The following is a 26,776-nucleotide window of genomic DNA, read 5'->3' on the forward strand; positions in this document are numbered from 1 at the left end:
CTTCGTTGCGGTCTCAAACAAAGGTGGTGGCTTTATGAATGTAGTCGCATTAAACTTTGAGCTTTCGTTGGGCGCCATTGACAGCAACATGCTATTCAGGCAGCATTCAACTTGTAAAGCAGGACTGGCAACCTCTCCATGCAACCCCCTTTGCTAGGACCTGGTCGTCATGCCTGTTTTTTGAGGTTGTAATGCACTTTACTCATTTGTGCTGGTAAGTACCTTTTTCTTTTCATGCCTGGTCATGACTGCCTTTAGCGTTTGCATCGTTTTGATGATGGCTCTACTCCTCTTTGCTATGGCCCAGTGCAGTATTTCTTCTTTTAGCTTTACCAATGGGTTTTTGCTTGCTTTTAGAATGTGCTTCTCTGCAGGGCCATCAAATTCTTCAATGGCCATGTATAGGCTGGAGTGGGGCTTTGACTCTGCACACACCATTCGCCGACTACTCTTGCATTGATTTTGGGTGCATGTGGCACACACGAGCAGGTTGCTGTACTTTTGCAAACTCTCAGAAAGAGCAGCTTTTTTTCCTCAGGGCACATATCCCCTAATCGTTGCAAGTTGTAGTGTCCACTCCAGCTTGGGAGCATGTAAATGAACACACCACACATGGAGCTCTGTTAGGGACATCTATATTCTTCAACATGCTACTGCGCTGTCCTCACGCACCGCGTCATAACTATTATAACCACACCTTAACACCTCCCATCCAATTACTTAGTTCCTGTCTAGAGTCCACCCATGTCCACGAGGGCCCTAGCGTGACCAATATCAAAGACACTACAACATCTTCTCGAACTTCATGTATGTTTATAAATCACATTGGATGTTTTATGAGTGGAAGGCAACATGATTGCGTGTGTGTCTGTAAAGGGTTTAGGATTTGGAACAGGCATTGTCTGTCAGGAACCGTGGCTGTGTTTTAATAGAAAGCAATACAAATTGTGCTCATGAATTGTACCACAGTAAAACATGGAGCAGCTGCCTGTCCTCATTTCCACCTGGAAGGGCCTCTGCCGTTTTGTCCAGTATTATAACCTCTAGATTGAAGTCCTGCAACTTCTGTGCCTCAGGTAGGTCTTAAATACAGAATTTTACTTTTTTTCTGTTTCTTCATATTTTTTTAAAAATCAATTCTTGTGTGTTTGGCGTTGGCTCAACATCCTGTAATTCAGGGTAAGTCACCGAATCTCCGCTTGACTGAAAAAATATACACGAGACCTTGTATTGTGTAAATAGTGCTCATGTCAAGCGCTCCAATACCTCGGGGTCGAGTTCGCGCTACATAAACTAAACAAAAAAAAGAACGCGCGGAGATGGTTCGCGTAAATTACATATAAATCATTATGAAGTAGTTATTATTGCAGTCGGTCTCGCTATCATAAAAAAAAATCCTGTTGAAACGTAGTGTTCAAGGAGAACGGACTCCTTGTAAAGATGAGAGGGCCGGGAGGTAGGCGGTAAAGCCAGCCTCTTGGTCACGTGACCAGAAGTAACCCGCGGAGTTTAGCTAACGCACCGATTGTAAACACAGTGGAAGCGTGGGAAAACATCAACCGAGAAACGTTGCACGATTGAGGACAAAACAATTTACAACTGCTGAGTAAGACGCAGGCAGGAAAACATGGATTTTCTTCCGAATTTCTCCAAAGAAACATGGACTCTGCTTGCCGTTTTGTTGACCGTCCTGTATCTGTAAGTAGTGCCCCGCACACCTCTCTGTTGTCAGTGTTTTGTACTAGTGGCACTTAAGACTAGTCTATCTGAATAACAACTCCGCTGCTAGGTTGTTTCAGCCATGGTAAGGGTAGGCTATGGCATGTCATCAACGCTTTAACGTTACATACAAATGTAATCTTGTGCAGGTCATCTGCAGCAAAACATCTGTAAGTGAGTATGCAGCACAGACACCATAATTTGCAATGTGAAGGCTATTGCCAGAGATTTAGTAGTCTGTGACACCCTCCAGCTATTTTTCAGGAAATACAATCCTTGCCAAGTCATTTCCGCACCGTGACTGTACCCTCTTAGCACTAACAACGCCATTCCCTCTTCGTGGTTTGGAAAGAAAAGGGTTTTTGTGCTGAGGTTGCCCGTGACATTGCATAAGTAATACAAGGAGTGGTTTTGTTGTATCACGTTAGAGCAATGTAATTTGAGCTACTCAGCTGCTTTAGGCGCCACCAAGAGCTGTGTAACAAAGTAGCAGCTCTGATAACTAACAGGAGTTTTGCCTAGAGATGTGCACCTTGAGGCATGGCACTGCTGTCTCAAGCTTAAAGGTGATATGTAAAGTAGCCGTTGCTGTAAAAAAAATAAAAAATAGGTACTGCTGATAAAAGTTAAATCTACTTTCTGAGGTTTAAGGTTGTAATTTTGTGTCATCTAGTCCACTCTTAGTTTATCTGGAGATTCATAAAATGTAATATGCTAGTACCTCCTGGCCGTCAGGCTCCAAGCGAGTCATCAGGTCCTTACCCTGAGTCGGTGGTCAACTACATCTCATCCAGTGTTTGAGTGGAAGTGTCACTGTTGCCCCCATAGAGAAAAGTCCTTCAGTCTTTGACTGTGGGCAGAATTGGGCCTGCATGCCCCATCTCAGACTGATTGCATTGAGGTCCAACTAAGAGAAAACTATTTTTAAATGGGGAACCCAGCAATCATAGGTGAATTTGCATAAACGATTTCTGAGAGAATTCCGGCATAATCTCCTTTTTAGGTCTGGCGTCAGCCAAGACTATTGATTTTACTAAAATTACACGAATAATATATTTACTTGAAGGGACTTTCAGCATCCTCTCTTCATCTTTTGGTCTGTTGTTTGATCAATCTAATTTCACTTCCGCTCCCTACAGCATACAACATGGGGCAGTGGGTCAGCCTACTTCAGCCACAAACTGGCGAGTGTCGGGGAGTACTTTTTGTGAGACTTAAACAGCATTTCTGCCTTTAGTCAATGTCATTTTTTAGGGTCGAGTCTGCAAGAGCATCCACAAGCACATGCGCTATCACTTACGAGACACTATTGTTTAGAAAAGGGGATTGAAGGCTGCAGATTGCATTTGTTGGCATGTGTGTCGCTCTTCTTTGCAGCCTCCTGCTTAGCCTACAGGGTCCTAATTGTGGTGCAGGGACCAAGCACAGATTGAGTCAACTTAATCAGTGCCCAACCCCTGCTCCCAATTTGATTAGGTACTATTTCTTTGTCACTGCCTGTTGCTCCCTCCATAGCACTTTTAGGACTTTTTAGGGTCAAGCGCACAAGCACTCCTTCCCTGTTGTAATCTCTCTTTGGGCTTGCAACCACGCCCATGTCACGCCTGTCACTTTCATTGGTTTGTGGGCTTGCTTTTTAAAATCTGCTTGCTTTCTTTAGTGAAAGGCATGCATACGTCATGCCTTTTCCGGTATTTAGCCCTCCTCGAGCACACCGGCCAACTACTGAAAACATACAAAGCTCCATGTTTTCAGCAAGGTTTCCGGACTACTTTATCTTTTTATTTTCCACGTAGCACGATCGTGCTATTTTTTTTTGTTTTTCAATTTCAGCGCAATCACGCTGGGTTTTATATAGCGTGATCGCGCTCGTTTTGTTTCTTTAAATTTGTGTGGAAAGAAAAGTCTGGTTAGGAGTTTACAACGCTAATAGCTCTAACTCCAGGAAATTAGAGACCCGTTGCATTGCAAATGCTTGTTTTTTATTGCGCTAACCTTGGCAAGCTTATGTGGCCCATGCCTGCTGAGAACGAGGCTCCATAGAAGAGAGCCAGCTCTAAGGGGACTATACATTTCTTCTGCTGGGGGCACACAAACTGAATTGAATGTCACTGTGTGTGTCATACATTCTCCTGTTGTCATTGGTCCTGTCTGCTGGTCCCTGGTGTAGAAGGTGGGAGCTACAAACCCACTTGAAGATAACGAGAATATGATAGGCAAGGGGGAGATGGGAATTTGCGCGGCAACCTCATTTTAGTGATTAGGTCGTCTGAACCACTGTGGGAACCAGATGCTAATGCAGTACAATATGCTAGTTCTTTGCTAGCTCATATTTCAGAATGACTCGAGATGTATAGATAGATATATAGATTTTATTATTCACAATACTTTTTAGATACTGAAAAAAATGTAAAAATCATCTGTTAACAGTTTTTCAAAAACAGAACGACTCTATTATTTCTGCAGGTGGTACAGTGTAATGAGTGTGTTACATGAGATAAAATAAACTATTAATAAGAACAGTACTGTTAGACCTGACAGCCTTAGGGTGGTTTTAGGACTCTGCACACTTTACCACTGCTGACCAGAGCTAATGTGCATGTGCTCTTACCCTATACATGGTAACCATGGTTCCTACCCAATTGGCATATTTAATTTACCTGTAAGTCCCTAGTAAAGTGCACTACATGTGCTTAGGCCTGTAAATTAAATGATACTAGTGGGCCTGCAGCACTAATTGTGCCACCATATAAGTAGCCCTTTAACCATGTCTCAGGCCTACCATTACCAGGCCTGTCTGTGCAGTTTCACTGCCACTTCGACTTGGCATTTAAAACTATTCGCCAAGCCCCAAACTCCCCTTTTTCTACATATAAGTCACCCCTAAGGTAGGCCCTAGGTAACCCATAGGGTAGGGTGCTATTTAAGTAAAAGGCAGGATATGTACTTATGTGTTTTGCATGTCCTGGTAGCGAAAAACCCACAAATTTGTTTTCCACTACTGCTCCTCTCATAGACTAGCATTAGAACTGGCTTCATATACTTTTAAGTGGTATATTCTGATCTAGAAGGAGTAGCCCTTTCATGTTTAGTGTGGCCAGAATGGTAATAGAAAATCCTGTTTATTGGTGAAGTTGGATTTAATATTTCTTTTTTAGAAATGCCACTTTTAGAAAGTGAACATGTTTCTGCACTTACTGCCATCTGTGCCTTACAATCAATGTCTGGTCTGTGCTGGTTGACAGCTCTCCTTGTGCATTCCACCCAGACAGCCATAAACACAGGACACTTAGTCATTTCTGCATTCATCTGCATACTGAATGGGTCTCTCTGGGCAGGAAGGGTGGAGGGGCTCTCTCTTACATTTCAAAGGACAGTAGCCTGCCCTCACACAAAGGACTGATAACCCACCACAGGGATCCTGGCAGACAGGACTGGGCTGAAAGGGGAACTTGTGCACTTTAAAACCACTCTTTGCAGTTTCCCCCACTTCAAAGGCATTTTCGGGGTATATAAACTGGGTCTCTGACCCCACCAAATCCGACACTTCTGGATCTACACCTGAACTTTGTCAGAGGAACCGCCTGGCTGCCCAAAGGGCTCATCTGGACTGCTTTGCTGAAAAGGAGTGCTGCCCTGCTTGTTGCCCTGCTGCCTGCTGGTCTCTGCATGTGCTGGAAGGCTTCTGTCTTCTCCAAAAGTGCTCTCCAAGGGTTGGATTGAGTTTGCCTTCTGTTCTGAAGTTTCAGGGCCAACAAAGACTTCACCTACTAACTTCTAGCTAGCTCACCGACTTCAGTGGCACCAGTAACGACTTCAGCCACTCCATCACTGACTTTGCAGCCTGCTCTGGCTCCATGGTCCTCGCTGCACGCAGCGACTGTGGCCTGCAACGCAAGTCTGACGTTTCTGTGTTGCCGCTGACATCCTGCATGGGCTATCGCAACACTGTGAAGTCGACAAATCACGTCTTGACTGACTGGATCCATCAACCTCTCCAGGTCACCAGGAACCGATGCCTTTCCACCAACACGGCAACAGCTCCCCCTGCAACCGGACGGAACCAACGCCTCACCTCCCCTGCCTTGCAGTACGGAACTGATGCCTCACCTCTCCGGGTGCCGTAAGGGACTGACACCACACAAGCGACGCCTCACCTCTACGTCTCCATGTGAAGTCTTTGTTTCTTCGTTTTCAAAGGTACTGTGCCTGGGAACCGTGCGACTCAGTGACTGGCACCTGTGGCATTGTACTCTTGGGAACGACTCCGTCAATGATGCCGTGATAGCCCCAGTTGGAGCTATTGTGTTTCTTAGTGCTTGTATACACTGGATTCTCATCATTTTAACCTTATTTTATTCAGATAAATATTATCTATTTTTCTAAACCTGTGTGGTGTATTTTTGTGGTGTTTTTACTGTGTTACTGTATGAGTTATTGCACAAATACTTTACACATTGCCTTCTAAGTTAAGCCTAACTGCTCATTCAAAATCGACCAGAGGGTGGGCGCAGGATAATTTGGATTGTGTTGTGACTTACCCTGACTAGGATTTTGTTCTCTACATGGACAAGGGTGTATACCTCTGCCAACTAGAGACCCCAATTTCTAACAAGTACAAATTAAAAAAAGAGAGGAAACAAAAAATGCCTGTGTTTGGCTGGCATTCAATGTTGTGTATTAAAGTGAGGCCCAAATTGTATTGTATGGTGGACTTAGAGGTCATGGGTAGGTAGTCAGCTCTCACACAGCAGTCCTAGCATATTACAAGGAAGTTTCAAACTGGGGAAGCTGAATGATTTCTTCGCATGTGCTGCATTGCAAAATTGCACCTTAAAACTCGTTAAGACACAGTAATTCGTGCTGACAGAATTAAATATTACAGGTTATATTCTGGCCAAATGTTGTGCAAAGGAGCAGCTGCAAATATGGAGTGTACCTAGTCAAACCACATCCAGAAAGACTTGAAATTTCAAGGATTGGCACAAAACTGAATGAACACCCACCATCCTGCTGATGATCCTCTGTATTACGTACAGTTGGCCTCCCCACTTTGCATGTGCCCTCTTTACAATGGATTACAGCACTTTGTTTCGAATGTCATGTGTGAAACACTCGCAACACCGCACCACCTGCCTGAATGATACGACACCTCTTGATTTTTAAACCTTGTAACTATGGATATTTAATCTGATATGATTACTGCCCTAGAAATTATTATGTATATATACTAGATATGTTTAAGATCGCTGCATTCATTGTTGTGGTGCAGGCATCAAAGTAAGCTGAATTCTTTGAAGGAGATTGTGGTAAGTTTGGAAACATGCGAGCGAACATCAGAAGTTGAAAGAAGTGTCCACTTTTTAAATAAAAGTAGACAAACACCCACAACCAGGAGCGTCTGACAGCCACAAGTCCCCACTGCAACTAAATGGTGTTGCACTGAGTCCTGTAAACCGTAGTTCCACTCCAGATCATGGAACACAACACAAAAATAAACATAAACCATTTACATTACGATGATGACTCTCGTGCTAACTACGCATGTAAGTAGAGGATGTAACATCGCAATAAACTCCTCACAACCATATTTATTTCATTAGAATCAATTACAGAGATTTCTGTGAGAATCATTATAGCCGTACACTAACAAACATCTAGGTTTCCAGTCAAGGCTCGCGGGCTATAAAGGGGGCTGGGCGGCACAGGTGGGCTTGGGGGGAATTAATAAAAAAAAAATACACTAACCTTCCCGCGCCGTGGTGCCGCCATCACACTTCTCCTCTCCCGCAGGCTCCAGGCACAGGCTCCCAGCCTGCCCTGTGCCAATCCTGACGCTGCTCAGAGCAGCATCTGGGTTGGCTGGGAGCGCCCAGCCAGAGTGCTCCCAGGCAGACTGGGAGCCTGTGCAGGCTCTCTCCAGCCCGGCAACACAGTTGCTGGGCTGGAGACAGCCTATTGCGCATGTGTGTTGGGCTGGCCAGAGACAGCCGGCCAAACACACATGTGCTCTGCACTCCCCTCGTCCAGGTCACCTCACAAGGCCACGCCCCTTTCACAAGGAAAGGATAATAAACATAGTTTATTATCCTTTCCTGTGAAAGGGTTTGCAGCGGTTGCTGCTGGCGGGGGCGATGCTCCTCCGCCATAGTGAGGAGTCGCCACTGTTCGCATGTCCTGCCTGCGCATGCCCTCTCGCTTACAAGATGTGTTGTCTACAAAGGGGATTTAAAGCCATCCCATGGCTTGCAATTCATTGGCCTCTTTGCCACTTACATTTTCTGCTTGTAATTTGTAGCACGTGCCAGCTTGGCCTCCTGTTCTTTGGCTGGAGCGAAAATTTACAGCGATTTTTTTTATATCTGTGGGAATAGGAGAAAGGCTTCTCATCGTTTTGTTAGGACTAGCCTTGTTTTCAGTCTATTTTCTACAAATTGAGCTATGTCAGCCATGTTCATGGCCAAGCTTCCAGTTTCATTTTGCCCTGATTTGTGCATAGCTGTAAGATTCAATGCAGAGCAGCCTTATTTCTCTCAAAGCGATCGGTTCCCCCAGCAGTGCTTAAATGGTAAATATAAAGGTGTCGGTGCCCAAAGCCCTCCTCTTAAACACGCGGCTGCTGCAATTAAATGTGCGAACACAGAATAAATACCGAGGCTTCGTAATCCTGAAGCCATCTCAGGCCTCTTCAATCCATATGAAGCCACTCCTTGCCCCTTCAACTTACTCGTGCAGCTTTATACTTTCTCCCTTTGTGACGCTTTTTCGTTTTTCCCTTCCTCTGTCTTTTCCATATGTGTCTTTTGCTCACAGATAATATTTGAGACAGAAGAATTAGCACCGCCCCTCACAAATAAGTGCCGGTGCTCAGCACCGGAAACAACAAGCACAAATTAAGCACTGGCCCCCAGACTGCAGGCTCGGGGTGTGGGGGGGGAGGCACAGCAGCCCCTCTGTAAGTAGAAACAAGCTGTTTAGATTCCCCGTCCAAAGATGTGCAGAGCATCCAGCCCACAGAACGTTAACTGCCAGCATATGTATAATACCCAGTGCTCTTTTGGCGTTGGGTTGCAGGCTGGGAATGTGCGCACACGAACAGTACCATCCAATCATTTTCTTTAAACATGCATGTAAATGCATCATGAATCACTATGGGACAAGAGAGAGTACTACTGCAGTGACTATTACAACACGTCGTGAGGGGATTGTGTAGCACAAGGACACCGATTTAAAAGGCTTTGCTAGTGAGGGCCAATACGTTCACTGCTGTGTGTTAAAACAAGCATTGGCAGGACTCACGTATGATAGAGCTATGGAATGTTTTGCTTATCCATTTTATAGAGCTGCTAGGCTGATGTGCACCATGGCTGAAAGTATAGAGAAAAAAAAACGATATGACGGGGGTTAGTGCTGACTACGTTATAGCATTTCTTTTCCCTTCACTTTCAGCCGTGCTGCCCCACTGCCACGATGCTGTACAGCATAACTAAAACACATTGACAAAGCCAATAGCTCCTGCATAAGCGAGAGATATTGGTTTTGCCAATGCTTGTTTTTAGATTGATGCAGGCTTGGCAGCTTCCCGAACAATAAACATTTGCAAAAAACATGACAAAATAAAACAAGAATTGTCGAAAGGTGGTGGACAACGCCAGACCTATTGGCTTGGACAATGCTTTTGGGTGCTGCCATCCAGTCCCTGTCTCCTAGGATTGACTTAAAACAAAAGAAAAGTTGAAGTGCTTATTTTTCTTTTTTTATCTAAATGTCAAAACAGGTCAGGGTTTCGGTTTTCGCCTCTTCCCCTATCCTTATCTTTTCAAAGTCAACATCCTCAGGCTGTCATGGGATTGAAGCAGAAACACATCACTATTAGGCATATATGGTTTCTCCACCTAGGGAATTTGGCTCCTTCCAGTCTGTGGGATTCCTTCCCAGTGTAATATTCAGGTGTCAGGGTCTTTCATTGATGGAGAGCACACACAGGAATTATCCCTTTGTCTAGGAGAAAATTGTGTTGTATGTTTTGCCTTTTATGCCTCAGTATAAGTGCTCTTCATGTTATTTACTTGCTTATCAAGACCCAACGACCCAAATATTGTAATTCAGTTGAAACTGTTGATTAGCTGTTATACAACAGTGTGTAGTATCTGCATCACATTCTTGTCGAGGGTGTCAGTAGCTCCATACAAATAAATACGTGTGTCTAACAAACGTTCTTTCTAAGTAACTTTGAGAGAAATATAGGGGTCACAATTTGTAAATTTTCCCCGCTCAAATCTGTAAATTGGTCTCCCTGTATTACCTGAGAGCCAGTGGAAGTGGTCAGGGTCCTGATGTGGGATGACCCTGATAACATAACTCTTTGATCAGTTATATTGGAGCACCTTCAGGATAGTGGAGCAGATGTGGAAAAAATACAATCAACTAATGAGTCACAAGTGTTTCAGCAAAGGGAAAGAGATAAAAGCTTGCAAGACAAAAGTTTTTCTAAGCACAGGGAAATGATAAACTCATAAGAGTCAATTTTTCATCATTTAAAGAATAGACATTCATATTTAAAAATGATTTATATTTTCCTTAGTTAGTTATACGTTCACAGATGATTTTCTTCACTATTTCCTGAACAGAATTCGTGAGAAATGGGTTTTTGTAAACCTTGTACTGTGAATACTTTCAGGCAGCTCCACCTCACGTGTACCTTAGCACTTATCATATGCTGCCCTTTTTTAAAATGTACATGCAGGACAGCTTACATTTTGTATTTAAACACTGTGATGCATCAGGGCCTAACATTTGTAACAAACAACAACAGCTGACCTACATAGTGGTAATTTTAGCATTAAAGGCCCTGATTTAAGAAAAGTAGAGCTGCGCCCAGTGCAGTGCCACTTTTCTTGCGCCCCTCAGCACCCCCCTAACGCCACCATGTGTGTGCCATATCTAAGATACGGCGCACCATGGCAGAAGTTCGGGGAACTAACATCAACATTTTTGATGCTAGTTCGGAGCTTTGCAGGATTAGCGCCACATTTTCTTTATGCTATTCCTGAAAAGCCCATTGAGGCACATTGAAAACAATGGCATGGCTTATTTTAATGCTTGCTCTGAGCAGGCGTTAAAAGTGGGGAAATAAATGACGCAAAGAAATCTCTTAGCTTTCTTTGCACATTTTTTTGGCCCCCGTAACAGAGCAACACTCCGTTTGCATACATTATGCCTGGCGCAGGCATAATGTAGCACAAAGGGTTACAAAGTGGCGCAGTGCATGCATTGCACCACTTTGTGAATTTGGCTCGGCGATTTTAGCCTCGTTGGGCCACATTAGCGTAAAAAAAAAAATGATGCTAATGTGGCGCGATGAACTCTTAAATCAGCCCCTAAATGGGAGAACGGGTGCATTTTTAGTTTTATACGCACAGCCCTTCCTTGGAGTGTAACAATGATGTTTGATAGTTCAGTCGCAGCGTTTGCTTCAAATATGAATTACGAAAGCTTAATTGAGAGTTTTGAATATGAAGCATCTTTGCTATTCGTGCACCCCTTACAGCTGACTTAGAAAAATGTGAAAGATACCGATTAAACAGCATTTTTAATGGTTTAGAGACATAGGCAGTTGGGCGCTGTTGAATAGGCATAAATTACACAGGGGCCAAAGCAACCATCTATCCAAAATAAATAGGATGGGGCCCATTCAAAAAGACGAATTTCCTTCGGCATATTACTGACATCAACCTAAGACATGCTTACACATGTTCAAAGAAATTGCTGCTTACAAGAATTGTGTAATGTATGGTTTGAACCAATTGCGACATACCAGCTACAGTAGCTGCTGATCAAGGCAATCTGAGACACATTTAAAGATGTTCCTGTGGCTCCTGAGTCAGAGAGTTTGTGGGACACATGTAAAGAATATTGTGACCAGTCAGCTGCTGGAACTGCCAACCTGTGCATCTGACATGTCAGAGTCTCCAACCCGATGGCCTTTTTTAGCAGTTCTATCGTTTGTGTAATTAGGTGCTACATGTGTGAAATATGGACGAACCATTAACATCGATCAAAAAGGGCAGCTTGCACTCGTGGCTCATCGTGTACTCCATCTTGACAAACCCTATACATAGTTGTGATACCATTTCCATTCCCATAAAACCAAAAACATATGTCAGAGATCCTAGATGAACACATCTTCTCCAAATTATGGAATATGGGGAGTAGAGGCTAAGGACATGCATATGCAAGGTTCATAGCAGTATATATCGAAGTAGTTTGAGTGATGGACTGTTAAGACTCGACTGTCATTGATGTTAAATGGGCAGGACTAAGAATAGTAAATTAGAAGAAAGAAATCATAAGGTTTTCAGTCCCTCTTCTCTTGAAGGAGGAGAAACACAATTAATTCCTAAAATCAAGCACCTGAATGTGCTTTTTTACTGGTGATTTCTTTACAGCTGAGCGCTAGTCCTAACGCCAGCAAAAAATATTCAGGTGAAATAAGGTTATGTGAAAATTAGGCATATTTCTGGATTGTGCCTCACGATCTTTGGTCCATGCGACCTTGTTAGCGTCAACTAACAAGACTTGAAAGTTCAGAATGTCTGGTTTGGATGTATTTTCATGTAAACAGTATTGCTGTACATTACACAAACAGTGCACAGAGATACATAAAGAGTTAAAAAACTGGAATCCCACAGGACAACGGCCTGAGGTAGGGGTGGCCAGCTCCTCCAAAATGATGGGATCGAGCGTGGTATGTGAACATCTCAAAATGAAGGGCTCAGCAGCTTTGTATAATATGTTCAGGAAATGGTGTTGACCAAGTGTATTAAAGGAGGTGGGAAACTATTAGGGTGAATGAATAAAACTGGAAACGGCCTGACTGTTGTGAGCACGTCTGGCCTTATTTGATATTTTATAGTTTAATTGATAAGGGGATGAGTTAGAGGTTTGATGGACCTTTTGACTATGCTTAGAGTGACTCCACCATAACTCATAACTTCAACAAGAATACAACAACATAATCAATAAACATCATCAATAATTTGGAGTCAATAATCTTTACGCACCTTGGCCTATTTGACCATAAATAACTACACCATTTAGTAAAGTTAAAATGTTTATTTATCTAGATTAACAATGCTAATATCACGTAGCTTAGTCTCAAAACCAAATGGTAAACATACACAAATAACACGGGCTGACCAAAGCATCTAAAGAATCTCAATTTAGCTAAATCATTTATAGTTAGACACTCGAGAGTTACAGTACAAATCAATAACAGTATCAGCTGAAAAACAGATATAGTATACATCTAGACTCAACAGATGCACAGAATCAATTCTTGGTTAACGACAATAGTCAACATTTGGGCATACTAACTATCCTTCCAATTAGAATAGCATGTAGGGACTTCATGCAAAAACAATTTTGGTCAAAGTTAATTTGGAAAACATCCAAATAAAGCTCTATCAAAAATAGCGGTTGGTACCTAAAAGAAAGCACAAACATAGCACAAAAAGAATAGCATTTTGTTATACCTCTCCTCAGTGAGTCAGCAAGAGGCGGCTTCTTTGTCGGGTGAACATCCGTCTGGTCAGCATCAGCAAAAGGCAGTGAAAGGGGATGCCTCAGTCACGGTTGGGCTGTAAGTTAACTGAACCACTTAGAAGACATTCAAGCTAACAAATCAGCATTAACACAAATTAATAAAATATATGGAACTGTGGTGCTCCACGAATAGGACTCTAACAGGGACAGGAAGGAAACGCTCAGGAGCACCCAGAAACAGGACTAGTAGCTCTAAAGGCAGGCAGACTTAGTTAGACTTCCATAAAGTATCTTCTCATGCCGTCATTGGTCAGAAAATCGTACGTTTGCTGTAGGACCAATAAGCTATAAACTATAAATAATAAATATAACTAAACAGTCTTTCACATGTCGATGATTGGCTCTTCTTCTCCTGTTCCCATCGTCAGGTTCGTCAGGTAACTGTTTTGTTGCAATCCTAGCTGTAGTCAGTGCATCCATTGTTGACTCCTTGGAACGTCGCGGTCTCATGCATCAAGGATACTTTTGTAACATTTTCTAGTGCAAGACATTCTAACAGGCAGTTCTCATGAGAAAGTTTAAGACATTTACAAATTGCTTGGTCAGCACAGTGAACAATGTACAATATTAATTCTCAGGTCTCACAAAACATTTACGACAATTTTTTCAGGCCATGTAACTTAAAATGAGGCTTGTCGACTAGGTCCAAACTACATGATTAATCAATGCCTAATATAATTTTAAGCAATTACATAATATTATTATGTTAATGAGACCCACTAATACAACTTTATTCTACATGTGCACATCATTTAAACAATAAACGTGAGCTTATTATTGATTTGCAAACATCTCATAGAGGCCACATCAGTGGGCACATTTCCATGACACACAATTTTATCTGTTATCATAATTCATGTGAATTCTTTACAGTTAATCATTACAAATGCATTAGCAATTAATTCAACTTTCACAATGTCACCACTCTTTCTTGGGGCAGTGGTATTAGATGTCACTGTGATGTAATGTGATGGCTAATTAACACTTCTGAGTAAGCCTCTGTTTTTCTCCACAATCTCGTAATAGGTGCTATTTATCGCACCCGAGAAATAGTTTGTGGTATTGTTATTTATCTGGTGCAATAAATAGCACATGTATTCATGATCAGGGCCTGCATGTGCAATGTAGCTTTCTAAAACTGCAAAAAGATGAGGCTTGCACAATTGTGACTTTTTTTCAAAGTGTAAGACACACACCTGCAAACAAATTGTGAATCTCTGTGTTACCCTAATAATATGAGTCTTAGAGCTCCTGTAATAACACATGTTGAAGATTCTATGTGTGAAAGCCTATTTATGTTGTGCGGAAATATCCACCTCTTGTGTTTCATCCTGATTGGCCTCTTTTTGCTCCATTAGGTACAGCATTTGGCCATACGGAGTCTTCAAAAAACTGGGTATTCCTGGGCCGAAGCCACTGCCATTCATTGGCACCTTTCTTCAATACCGGAAGGTGAGTGTAGAAAATACGACTGTTATGTTGGCAATGCCCTATGGGCATGTAGCTCTCATTTGCATTGGTATGTGCTTTGTTCTGACAAAGGATAACTGGGCAACATAAATATGACTATAGAAATAAAGTATTGGGATATCCGTGTGGTTTTGCCAGGCATATAGCAGCGGCCGTAGCAGAAATAATGCCATAACATTATTTTATATATTGCATTTTTTGTAAAAACTTTTTAAAGATGGCTTACATTTAACCAGCGGATAAATATATGATTTGGAGATGGATTTGCAACTTTATAATATCAGGTTTAAATCCTGTTGGTTCGACTCAGCTTTTTGATCTTATTTAGTTCAGTGGAGGTATGTTGTATTGACAATCATGTAATACACCCATCACTAACCACCTTAGCCAGTGGTTAATTTTAGCCAGTGTATGTTTTTATTAGTTTTTGTGTTGTCTAAGTTTAGTATTCATAAACAGTGTTCTTCTGCTATGTTTACAACATAGTGGTGGGTTGGTGGCTGCATTCCTTTGCACCAGGGTACATGTCTAAGAGTGGGATTTAGAGGTTCTGGTAAATTTATTAAAATTCTGATCGCAGACTGTCACAGCATTGTGCCTTGCCTTTCGCCAGGCCTCAAATAGTGTTTCTGAACTCTAACTCATGGTGTGTCAAGTTACTATGCTTGTTATTACAATAATTTGTTGAGACCCGCTGATCTTACGTATGTCAGCAGTACTCACCTTGCCTCTCTGGTGCTTCCATTATAGGGTTCTGTAGTAGGTTTGCAACTGTGTTGGTAATCTCAGTCTGTGAATATACAGCTGTTCCTGTGAGGAGAGCAAAACAGGACTGTATGATGGTTCCACCTTTGTTAACCAGGCAAGGATTCTGCTAGCCCTGTTTCCTTCTTCATGATATCTGCCCATAGGTTCATGGTCGTCACCCAGTCTCGGTCTTTCTAGTGCTTCAATGTATTTTGTTCACAGCTCTGATCCATCCTGTGTTCTTGTCTGTCCACCAGCCTCTTGTGTTTTCTTCTTTTCACTAAGCATACTATCTCCCATTGTAGGACTCGTTTGACTGTAAAAGTGAATCCAGTACACACCTTCTACTACCACTTGTAGTGCTCCCTGATTATTAGGTGCACTCTGAGTAGACCCTGCATTTTCCTGGGAGTAACTTTCATCACTTCCATCAGCTTGCATCAAAATGCTCCTCTATGAAGGGATTCTGTCCTCATTCAAAAGGACAGGATGCTTGATTTGCACTTAGCCCGTGTTATTCTTAATATTAATATGCATCCATAAGAGGAGATTTAAGCTCTGAGCCCTTGCCTGAAATAATTTTGTTAGGGAACTGAGTGGTGGTGCCTGTTGTGTGTGGTAGGGTGAAAAGAACTGTCCTGGTTACTCCATTACAGTCCACTCTCATGACTGTTGTAGTGTGCAATTTGCCTGTGCGTCTGGTGTTTAATCAATGTTGAAAGCCACTGTGCATTGTTTTTAGGGTGTAAGTACATTGTATATTTAATAGGGGCCTGTAGAGGTGGCTCTCAACCTTGGCATAGCATTCCCGTAGGTCATTTAGTAATATGTAGGTGATGCCCTGTCTAAACCATGGTAATGTTCCCTTAGTGTGCGAAGAGTAGGAGATGTAGGCTACAGTACCTTTCCAGCATTTTCGTAGTTTGGTTCCCTCCCCTTTGGTCAAGTGTGTCACCTGAAGCAAAGCTACATTTACCTTCTGATGGTGCAAATAGGAATATAAGTTTTGCTTTTGACTGGGTTCCCCATACAGAGTCAATGGAATGTGCCCTAGTTTAAGGGTAGTGTTAACCTTATTCACAATGTGTTTCGGTAAACGTGCAATTTGCTCAATTCTGCTTTCAGCCGTCTCTAATCAACCCTTTCAAAGCTCCTTCCGATGGTAAGGTAAAAGGTCCTTACCTAAAAAAAGCCAGGCAATTCAGAAGTGTAAGCAGTCCTCCCCCACCATCCCATCTTGTGCTTGAGAAATACTGGGAGGCATCTACACTTTTACTAACTAGTCTCCCTTACACCCTTCCCATCCTCAAACGTCTCTTGCGTGCACCTAGCCAAAAATGATACCCAAGGGTGTACCCTTAGTCGATGCTGGAAAAGGGTTTGTGCACTCAGGAACATGTCAGTTTTATATCAGATAGTCACAGTCTTTTGTGGTATTTTAGCTGCTCTCACTTACTTGCTCAGTGAACAATACTTCTGAGTGTGTTGCTAATGCTGTGGCATCTGAGTATGTAGACATCCGTGTATGTGCAGTCATCTTACTCCATATATTTGCTTCCGCCTCTGCCTTTTCGTTTATGGCTGCAGTCTGAGCATGTGTCAGTTTATAACCACTTGTTGTTTGTCGTTATTTTATTCTTTTTATCATTGGATGTTTCCTGGTCTCACCAAACAGGTTACACCAATCTCAGCCACTCATCAATCAGTCCACTCCCACACATCTTTGATTCTGTAAGACATACTGCTACTGATCTGGGCTGCAGATCTGGCAGTGGGGGAGTCGCAGGGACAATTTGTGCCCTTTCACTGTGAAATAGTTTGATGAGCTTTGCAGAGCCAGCAGCCGTCTGAAACAATCTTCAATAGTTCCATGCCTGGCTTCCTTAACATTCTCAGGTCAGTCTGAAGTTCACATATTATTCATTCTCTGTATTCCCTGGACATCTTCTGTACTATATTTCAGGTAGAAGACAAGTTCTTTCATCGTTCCTACAGTTCTCAAACAGTGGGCCTTACAAAAGTGGTGTTGCCACCCCTTAGGTTTTCGCTGGTTAGCTCTAAAGAGTCCTAAGTCGAAAGCTACCTTGTTTATTTTTTAAAAACAAAAACCCATGAGCACCACTAAGCCATAGCCCAAGTCTTGATCAATGTTGATGCTTGTTTATTTCATAAATTCTCTGCTCCAGTCAATATGTGTTTAGTCTTTTACAGACTTCCTCAGGACAAACGTGTAAAATCAATCGACACTGCAAAAAAGTTTTGAAGAAATATAGGTAATAGTGTATCACAAAAAAGCACCATATCTTCATTCAAAAATAAAGAGGGATGTTGAGCAGAGTATTATTTTCTCTACTCACTCCAGTGTGTCATGCAGTATCAGTAGGGCCACAAGTTACAACGTATTTGTGGAGTGAGCATTTGATGGCCCGTTCACCGTTCTAGAATTTGTGGCGTGTTTGATCGTCATTACACCCCTCTGGAAGCACTAGATCATTTCTGGAAGACAGCAATTCAAATTGACTCTTTATAAATGGAGATGTGCGTCTGCTGATGATTTGCCTAGCCATCAAAATTGTGTTATTGTTTATTTTTTGCTTCAAGGCATTGTGAGTGTCCTTTATAGTCAGTAATATACTTTTGTATTTCTTGGCTGATCCTCCAGCTGCACCATATTGTGTCTGATTTCTTATTCATGCATCGTTTCTTGGCTCTCCAGTGGTAAGGCAGATGTATAGACATTTGAGTAAGGCCTTGTTACTTATTCCAGTTTCCAGGGAGGGTAAGACATGTAGCACATAAGGTAATACGTGTGGTCACTGGTCATCAGCAGTGCATCCAATCAGTCTTAATTGTGTCTTAATTGTCAGCATACATGCTCTCATTCAGTGTGTGTTACTAACCATAGGTACACCCTGAGGGGCCTTCATCAGAGCTAATATCTGCCTTTCCTCTCCTAGATGCTTTACATCGCAGCAGCTATCACCCCTAAGTGTTCTGCTCTTACTTTCGGATGTCCTTATCCCTTTGCCCATGCCTGTTTGCGAATTATTACAGAGTTCTTTTCTGCTGCCCATCCACACCTCTGTTTTATAGCTTGCACCTTCATTCGGCCTCATACATTTTTTCTAACATCATGGACATCTGATTTTTCATCTTTGAGTTTCACAGCCCCTGTTCTTGCTGCAGTGCCTCACCGTCTTATGTGTAGAAATGTGTGTTTTTCTCCGTGCCTCTCATGGTCTCTGGATTAACTTTGCTGCTCATCTGCACCTCTTTGTCAACTCCCCAGATGAGGTTTACTTTGCACCGGTCTCTAGGTAGCTCCTTGTACCTCTGTCGGGTTCACAGGCCCCCTCCACCTCCTGCACTCACATCTGGCTCGATAAATAGCTTCCTTTTAGTGGGTAGAGGGCGCCATCTTGGATGTCTCAGAACCCGTTTCCAGCATTCAGCTCTGGCACCACCGCTCTCCTTTTGTTGGATGTTTTTTTCACACCACTGTAATCAGGGTCCCCCTCCTCCTCAGACTACTGTACCACCTCGCGTGGAGCAGGGTGAAAGGATTTCAATGAGTTAGTCTACTTGCCAAAAGCTCCTTTAGTGTGCGGCCGCTCCTTTGGTTGCTGGCCATGCACCCTGAGTTCTGAGTGAGTTAAATCGTTACGTACTATAAGGTGTCTAGCACTGAAAATAAGGGAATCCATTTTTATTGTGAACAAAATACGTTAACTAAATAAATATTAAAAATATTGTTTGAACAAGTGCAATTTAAGAACATGAGCAATTTTAGAGTTATTCCACTATTAAGAGTCGATGAATTGTATAAATGACACATATGGATAATATTTTGAAGTGAAAAATCCTCTGTTAATTTGCTCTCTAATAATATTGGTTTATTCTGTCAATTCTTGCATGTTACTCAATTTACGATCCTCAGTACAATCACAAATATACACACACACATCTTCCTGTAGTCCATTTCCAATTTTATTAAATTGCCTTTAGTTCATCTGATTTGATTGTGTTAAAGCACATGAATGATACTAATGTAATGTATATGGTGGGGTGATTCCCACTCTTCACTGAATTTAGTGGTACTGCAGTCATCAGTAACTCCTTTGGTGGGGGAAGAATTACTCCCTATCACAACTTTTTTGGGGGGCAATAAGCATCATTAATCGATGTTTCTATAAAGATTTCTTGCATGTATCAGTATTTCACCCAACAAAGTAGCAAGGAAAACAAGCATTGGCAATGCCAAGCGATCTGGTTCAAATGAAAGTTGTATAGTAATGTGAGTATTCCAAGTAAATATCATGTATTTGTGTAGGTTAAAAAGTCAGCTGAAAGTTGCACTATCAAGCCAGGCTTCAAAATCCATTTTGGTTAATGACTGCCCTCCTCCCATCTGTGCTGCTGCCAGAGAAAGATGAACACCATAAATTACCTAGTTATCTAAGACAGTTTTACAGTATTACAATGTCATATGTCTGCTGCTGAAAGTTTAAGCTAAGGCAGCTGAATAAATAAACAAAATGGTTACAGTTATGTGGACAGGAAGCATGTTTTTTTGAGGAAGCACACAACTTCTGCCCAATCAAAACATGTACTACTGGCTCCCAACATGCGAACGGAGCCAGAGCCCCTCTCTGGTGGTACTCGCATAACTGCCTGGTGACAGCTGCACTGTCATGCCAGACCATAAAAACAGTGGGCAAGCTTTGTTCCTGTGTGACACCCTGATCTGGCTGGTGAATCCCACTATCAGTCCTGACAGGATTTACTGGGAACTCTTAAACTAAGCTAAGGTGTTTATTATTCGTTTACTTATTTTCCTTGTAAATGTTTACCCGTTTCTTGCAGGGTCTTTTTGAATTTGACATGGAATGTTTCCAAAAGTATGGAAAAACATGGGGGTAAGTTCCACACATGTTAAATCAATAACAATGGCAGTTTTGTAATCAATCAAGCAAGTAGTAAAACCACTTGAGAAAACCTTTAGAAAATTTGTATTTCTATATATGTATATTTAGGTGTTTCTATATATATTTATTTAGATAGATATCTAGATATTCAGTCAGACAACCTGATAGACAACACAGATGTAAATGTGTGTGTGTGTGTGTGTGTGTGTGTATATATATATATATATATATATATATATATATATATATATATATATAAATAAGTTATACATTTGACTAGGCATGAAAAACATAATTGTTTACAGAACGTCAAGATGGCACTATAGAACCTTATTGCACATGTATATTATATTACATGCTTATTTGGGGGTTAGGTAGCCTTAAACAACCGTTGTCTTTCAAATTGCAGGTCACAGTGAACACCGATTGAAATTAGAATGTTTTGACTTTGTTTATCTTTCATGAACAAATTGTTCATAAAACAATGGACAGGGGCGGGGGTCTGTGGCCTGAGATTCACCCATTGTGTCGTTTACCCTTTACTTATGGATTTATTGCTTTTGCCAGATAATTTGGTGTATAATTTTCAGATTTGACAAAAAAGTACTACCAGAGACTGAGGCATAATTTACATGTTGTGGTCCTTAATTGAGATAACTTAGCCAGATGGTTTGGCCCTGCATGGCACATAATCTTCATCGTCCTGGTAAAGGTAAAGCTCTGAAGAGTGGGCGGAGGATGTTATTATGCATTATGGTGATGAAACGGTATTGCTCAGGTAACCATGAAATATTTCCCATTTTTCATGGTTTCATCAGAAATATGGGTTTTACATCACTCTATTATAGTTTTATATATATATATATATATATATATATATATATATATATATATATATATATATATTAATTACAATAATGTAGGCATACATACATACACTCACAGCAGTCCAGAGTCAGCAAATCAAATTGTTTATTTTTAAAACGTGCAGATGTGAGAGTAGCGTCAACACAGTTCGGCTTACTCAGCCTGGTTCACCATGCTTTCTCTCTTGAGATACATATACATATATATATATATATATATATATATTCACCTAAAAAACAAAGGTTACAGGGACGTTATAGTTAGGCTAACATTTTAACCTTACAAAACCATAGAAATTCAGCAGTGATAGTTAGAGTTACATCCAGTAACTATAACTTGTGCCCTAAGGTAACGATAACTTGCGCACCCGCCCTTGCACAGTTTTTTTCATCAACAATTTTACTGCAAATATTACATTGATATTATCAGTGATATTATCAAAGATGTCATGAGGTCCGTAATTTGTGGGGTAATAAGCAGTGCATAGCGAGGGCGCAAGTTATAGTGTCCATAAGGCACGAGTTATAGTTACTTGAGATAACTCTAACTATAACTGCTGAATTTCTATGGTTTTGTACGATTAAAACATTAGCCTAAGTGTAACGTATCTGTAACCTTTAGTTTTGTAAGTGAGTGTCTACAGTTTTTTAAAAATTCTATATTCTAACTATAACGTATCTGTAACCTTTACTTTTTTCAGTGAGTTTCTATGTTTTTTTTTTTTTACATAACGTAATTATTATTACTATACATTACTCCAACTACCGCAGCGCACTGCCATAGGCCGTGCCCATTTGCAGTTGTCCACAGGGCATGGCCTGAGGCCAGGCCCTGCGGGCAAACACCTAAATACCAAATTCCACGCTGCGCACAGCCTTTGGCTAAGCACAGCAGGAGTAGGCCGCAGGTCCGCGAGGGCCCCCTCCCCCAGCCAATTTTGGCCCTGAGGACCTCATCCCCTATGGCCCAGCCTTCGAAAACTTTTTTGGGGGGGAGAAGGGTGGCCATACGGCGCCCCTACCCTGGCCGATTGCGCCCCCGGGTACCTGGGAGATGACCACAGACACACATAAACTTGAACCCTCAACCTTCAGTGTACAGGTCTGAGATCTTAACCACTAGGCCAAAAGTGACTCCTTAGCATGTGGTGACTAGACTTAGCTATGACATTGAAAGCAGATATTTTGAGTGGAAAAAGAGTTCAATGTTATATCACTATGAATATTTAACAGTCAAAACAGAAAAAGGCACTGGAAAATTAAAAAAGAAATGCTTTTCAGCTCTAGCACCCAAACCGCTGGGTGGAATTACACCAAATTTGGCAGAAATGTAGCTTTTGGTCCAGAAAGTGACCTTTTTGTTATTTGGTGGAAATCTGTTCTGTAGTTTTTGCAAAATTGAGGAAATCATAAATGTGTATATATAGGGATACCAAGGCTATGCGAACCCTGTCTATCTCGTGCTGAGATCTGATTGGCTGACAACACGTCAATAAGAAAGTGTTGGCAATCATGTTGGGACTCGGCTTCTGAGAAAAAAAGATGAAAAAAAAGTAAAGGGACCTGGGTAGGGACACCCTGAACCCTTATCTCTGGTTTTGGGGTCCCAGGAGGACCCCCCTGCCAAGAGCAAAAAACATTTCTATTTTTAAATTGTGCAGAAATATCTCATTCATCATACATCAAAGTCTCTATCTCTCTTCCTCTCACTCTTTCAGTCTTTCTCCCACTCACACACCTACTCAGACACTTGCACACCTACTCACAGACCCACTGAGACCCTTGCGCACCCAGTCACACCCTCATGCACCCACTCACAGACCCACTGACACCCTCATGCACCCTCTCAGGCCTGCACACACACTGATGCACCCAGTAAAACAGTGATGTACGCACTCTCACACCCAGGCAGACACTCGCACAGTCACTCTCACCACAGATACACCATCTCACACCTATTCTCACACCCAGAGACGTTGCGGGCAACTTCCGCGTGCACAGCCAAAGAGCCTTGCATAGCATGGGGTTGGGTGGTTAGAGGGGTTGGCCACAGGGACTGGCTGCAGGCCATACCTTGCAGGCGTCCCCTGCTGCGCCTGGGCGAAGGCTGCGGATGGTGTAAGGTTGGGTGCTTATAGGGGGTTGGCTTCGGGGACTAGTCGCAGGCCAGGCCCTGTGGCCAACCGCCGTCATGTATCGGTGGCTGGATTAACATATAGTAATGAAAAGGAATATGCGTTAAAAAAAAAAACATACTAATTCACTGAAAAAAAAAAAAAAGATTACAGGAACGTTATAGTAAGGAAATAGAATGAAAAAAAACATAGCAATTCACTAAAGAAACCAAAGGTTACAGGGACGTTATAGTTAGGCTCACATTTTAAACCTACAAAACCATAGAAATTAACCAGTTATAGTTAGAGTTATCTAAAGTAACTATAACCTGTACCCTAAAGTAACTATAACTCACACCCTCACCATGCACTGCTAATTACCCCACAAACTACGGCACTCGTGACATCTTTGATAACATCATTGATAATATCAGTGAAATATTTGCAGTAAATGTCTTGACAAAAAAAACATGCATGGTGGGATGTGAGTTAAAGTTACCTTAATGCATGAATTATAGTTACTTGAGATAACTCCAACTGTGACTGGTGAATTTATATGGTTTTGTGCATTTAAAATGTGAGCCTAACTATAACGTACCTGTAACCTTTGGTTTTTTAAGTGTATTGTTAGACTTGGCATCCTTGGTGTGGTCCCCCCTAACGTTTTGCCTCTATTTCCCAGGTTGTTGATGTGTGCTGGACTCTGTTTTTGCTGTTTTTGATACTCTGGGCACTATACCACTGCCATCCAGTGCTAACATGCAAGTGCTCCTATAAAGAATGTATGTGCAATTGGCTTTCCATGATTGGCATATTTGAATTACCAGTAAGTCCCTAGTATAGTGCACTAGAGGTGCCCAGGGCCTGTAAATCAAATGCTTCTAGTGGGCCTGCAGCACTGGTTGTGCCACCTGCATTAGTAGCCCTGTAAACATGCCCCAGACCAGCCACTGCAGTGTCAGTGTATGCAGTTTTTATCTGCTAGTTCGACTTGCAAGTGTACCCACTTGCCAGGCCTAAATCTTCCCTTTTTATACATGTAAGTCACCCATAAGGGAGGCCCTAGGTAGTCCTATGGGCAGGGTGCAGTGTATGTTAAAGGTGGGACATGTACTTAGGTGTTTTACATGCCCTGACAGTGAAATACTGCAAAATTTGGACTTCATTGTGCAAGGCCTATCACTGTCATAGGTTAACATGGGGGCTGCCTTTAAATATTATTAAAGTGCAGATTCCCTTTGAGAGCAGAGAGACATTTGGAGTTTAGGGTCTCTGAGCTCACAATTTAAAAATACATCTTTTAGTGAAGTTGGTTTTTAGATTGTCAGTTTGAAAATGCCACTTTTAGAAAATAGACATTTTCTTCCATTAACCATTCTGTGACTCTGCCTGTTTGTGGATTGCCTGTCTGGGTCAGTTTGACAGTTGGGCTGTTTGCACCTCTCTCTAGACAGTGACACAAAGGGGACTGGGGTGTAGCCCACATATCCTGATGAGCCATCTGTGCTGGGCGGAAGGGGCGGAGTGGTCACTCACACCTGAAAGGGCTGTGCCTGCCCTCACACAATGCAGTCTCCAGCCCCTTGGTGTGTGGCTGGGGCCTGGCCTGGACAAGGGAGGATCTTACAAACACTTGAGACTTTGCTTTGAAGTTTTCAAACTTCAAAGGCAGAAAGGGGTATAAGTAGTGGACCCAAAATCTCAGACTTTAGATTACTTCAAGGATTCAAGAGGAACCTCTGCCTGGAGAAGAGCTGAGGAGAAGTGCTGCCCTGGCCTGTGACTGTGCTGTGTTGGGCTGTCCTGCAGTTGCTGCTTCTGCCTGTGCAAGGGGGAAGTGACTGGACTTTGTTTGCATTCCTGCTTGAGAGGTATCTCCAAGGGCTTGGAGTAGAGCTTGCCTCCTGTTTTGAAACCTCAGGGACAGCAAAGGCTTCATCGTCCACTTCTGAGTCTGCATGTTGTAGACTCTAGCTTATCAGAGGGTACCATCCTAGTTCCTGGGCCTCTGAAATGAATTCTGGAGAAAAACCATTCTAATGGCGTTGGACAACTCCGTGCGGCTTTGCAAAAGACGCCGCTGCCCAGAACCATGACGCCGCTGGCCCTGAGCCCTAGGACCTTGCTGAGTGCGACGAATCCAACGACCCTGTAAGCTGACGCCACTATGCCGGAGCCACGGTGCCACCTGCCCCGAGGCTGTGGACCTCATAGAAGTCAGATGACCCTGTAGGCCTCGCATCACTACAGTTGCAGAACCTACCCGACTTCGCTGACACTGGAGTGTGGTAAGTACGACATCCATGAAGATCTGACGCCAGCGCAGCGCCTGCGGCCTTGTGATGTCATTGCGACCCTGTGAGGTTGCCCCGCAGCATCGTGACTTTGTTGGACCTCGTATTTGCCGGAACCAACTTCGCATCCGATGCTGCTTCACCTCCACCGCCCTGTAGTAAGGATCCAACGTCGCTGCGCGATGCCTCGACCCTTCTACCCCGTGGCACCGGAACCCGACTCCTCATCCGATCCAGCGACGCCTCGCTCCACGGCTCCGTGCACCAACCTGTTTCGTTAAGGTACTGTACCTGGGGTTCGACCGACTCCGTAAATGGTGCCATTGGCGTCACATTGTAGGAACCGACTCCGTCATGACACCGCATTTTACCAACTTTCAGTAATTGTGCCTCAAGGCACTGTTTTCATGTTTTTAAGTGCTAAAATCGTATTTTTAACTGTATCTTATGGATTTGTATCGTACTTGGTCATGTTTATTTAGATAACATAATAACTATTTTTCTAAACCTGTGTTGTCATTTTGTAGTGGTTCAGTGTATTACTGTATGTGTTAATACAAATACTTAATACATTGTCTCTGAAGTTAAGCCTACGTGCTCGTGCCAAGCTACCAAGGGGGGGGTGAGCAGGTGTTAACTGAGTGTGATTTTCCTTTACCCTGACCTAAGTGAGGGTCCTTGCTTGGACAGGGGGTAAGGGGGTAACCTGACTGCCAACCAAAGACCTCATTTCTAGTATATATATATATATACATATATATATATATATATATATATATAATAATGCATGGCACTGACTAATAAAATATGTAAAAAACATTTATCAAGTTCTGCCACAATCAAAATATCACACTAGCCATTCCAGCAATGCATTATGGTAGATTCAGAGTAATAGCTTGTAGCATCTTGCTGTAAACGTTATTTCTGGAGCATTATGCACACACTGACTCAGATGCCCCTAAAAACATTTTGATCTGTTGAGATAAAATTACAGTGATTTTAACTTTAAATAGTTGTGGGCCTAATTTGTGTAATTT

General features: G+C 42.3%; 1 protein-coding gene across 1 annotated transcript in view; it reads left to right on the plus strand.

Moving 5' to 3' along the window:
• Nucleotides 1-1,492: 1,492 nt before the first annotated feature.
• Nucleotides 1,493-26,776, plus strand: part of LOC138261218 (cytochrome P450 3A29-like) — a 115,415-nt gene continuing 90,131 nt past the window's right edge. The window contains exons 1-3 of the mRNA XM_069209973.1: nt 1,493-1,698; nt 14,682-14,775; nt 20,404-20,456. Of these exons, the coding sequence (XP_069066074.1) occupies nt 1,628-1,698; nt 14,682-14,775; nt 20,404-20,456 (218 nt within the window). The 5' untranslated portion in view covers nt 1,493-1,627. The remainder of the gene's footprint in view (nt 1,699-14,681; nt 14,776-20,403; nt 20,457-26,776) is intronic.

Source organism: Pleurodeles waltl, chromosome 10, assembly GCF_031143425.1.
Source record: "Pleurodeles waltl isolate 20211129_DDA chromosome 10, aPleWal1.hap1.20221129, whole genome shotgun sequence".
Classification (NCBI taxonomy): domain Eukaryota; kingdom Metazoa; phylum Chordata; class Amphibia; order Caudata; family Salamandridae; genus Pleurodeles; species Pleurodeles waltl.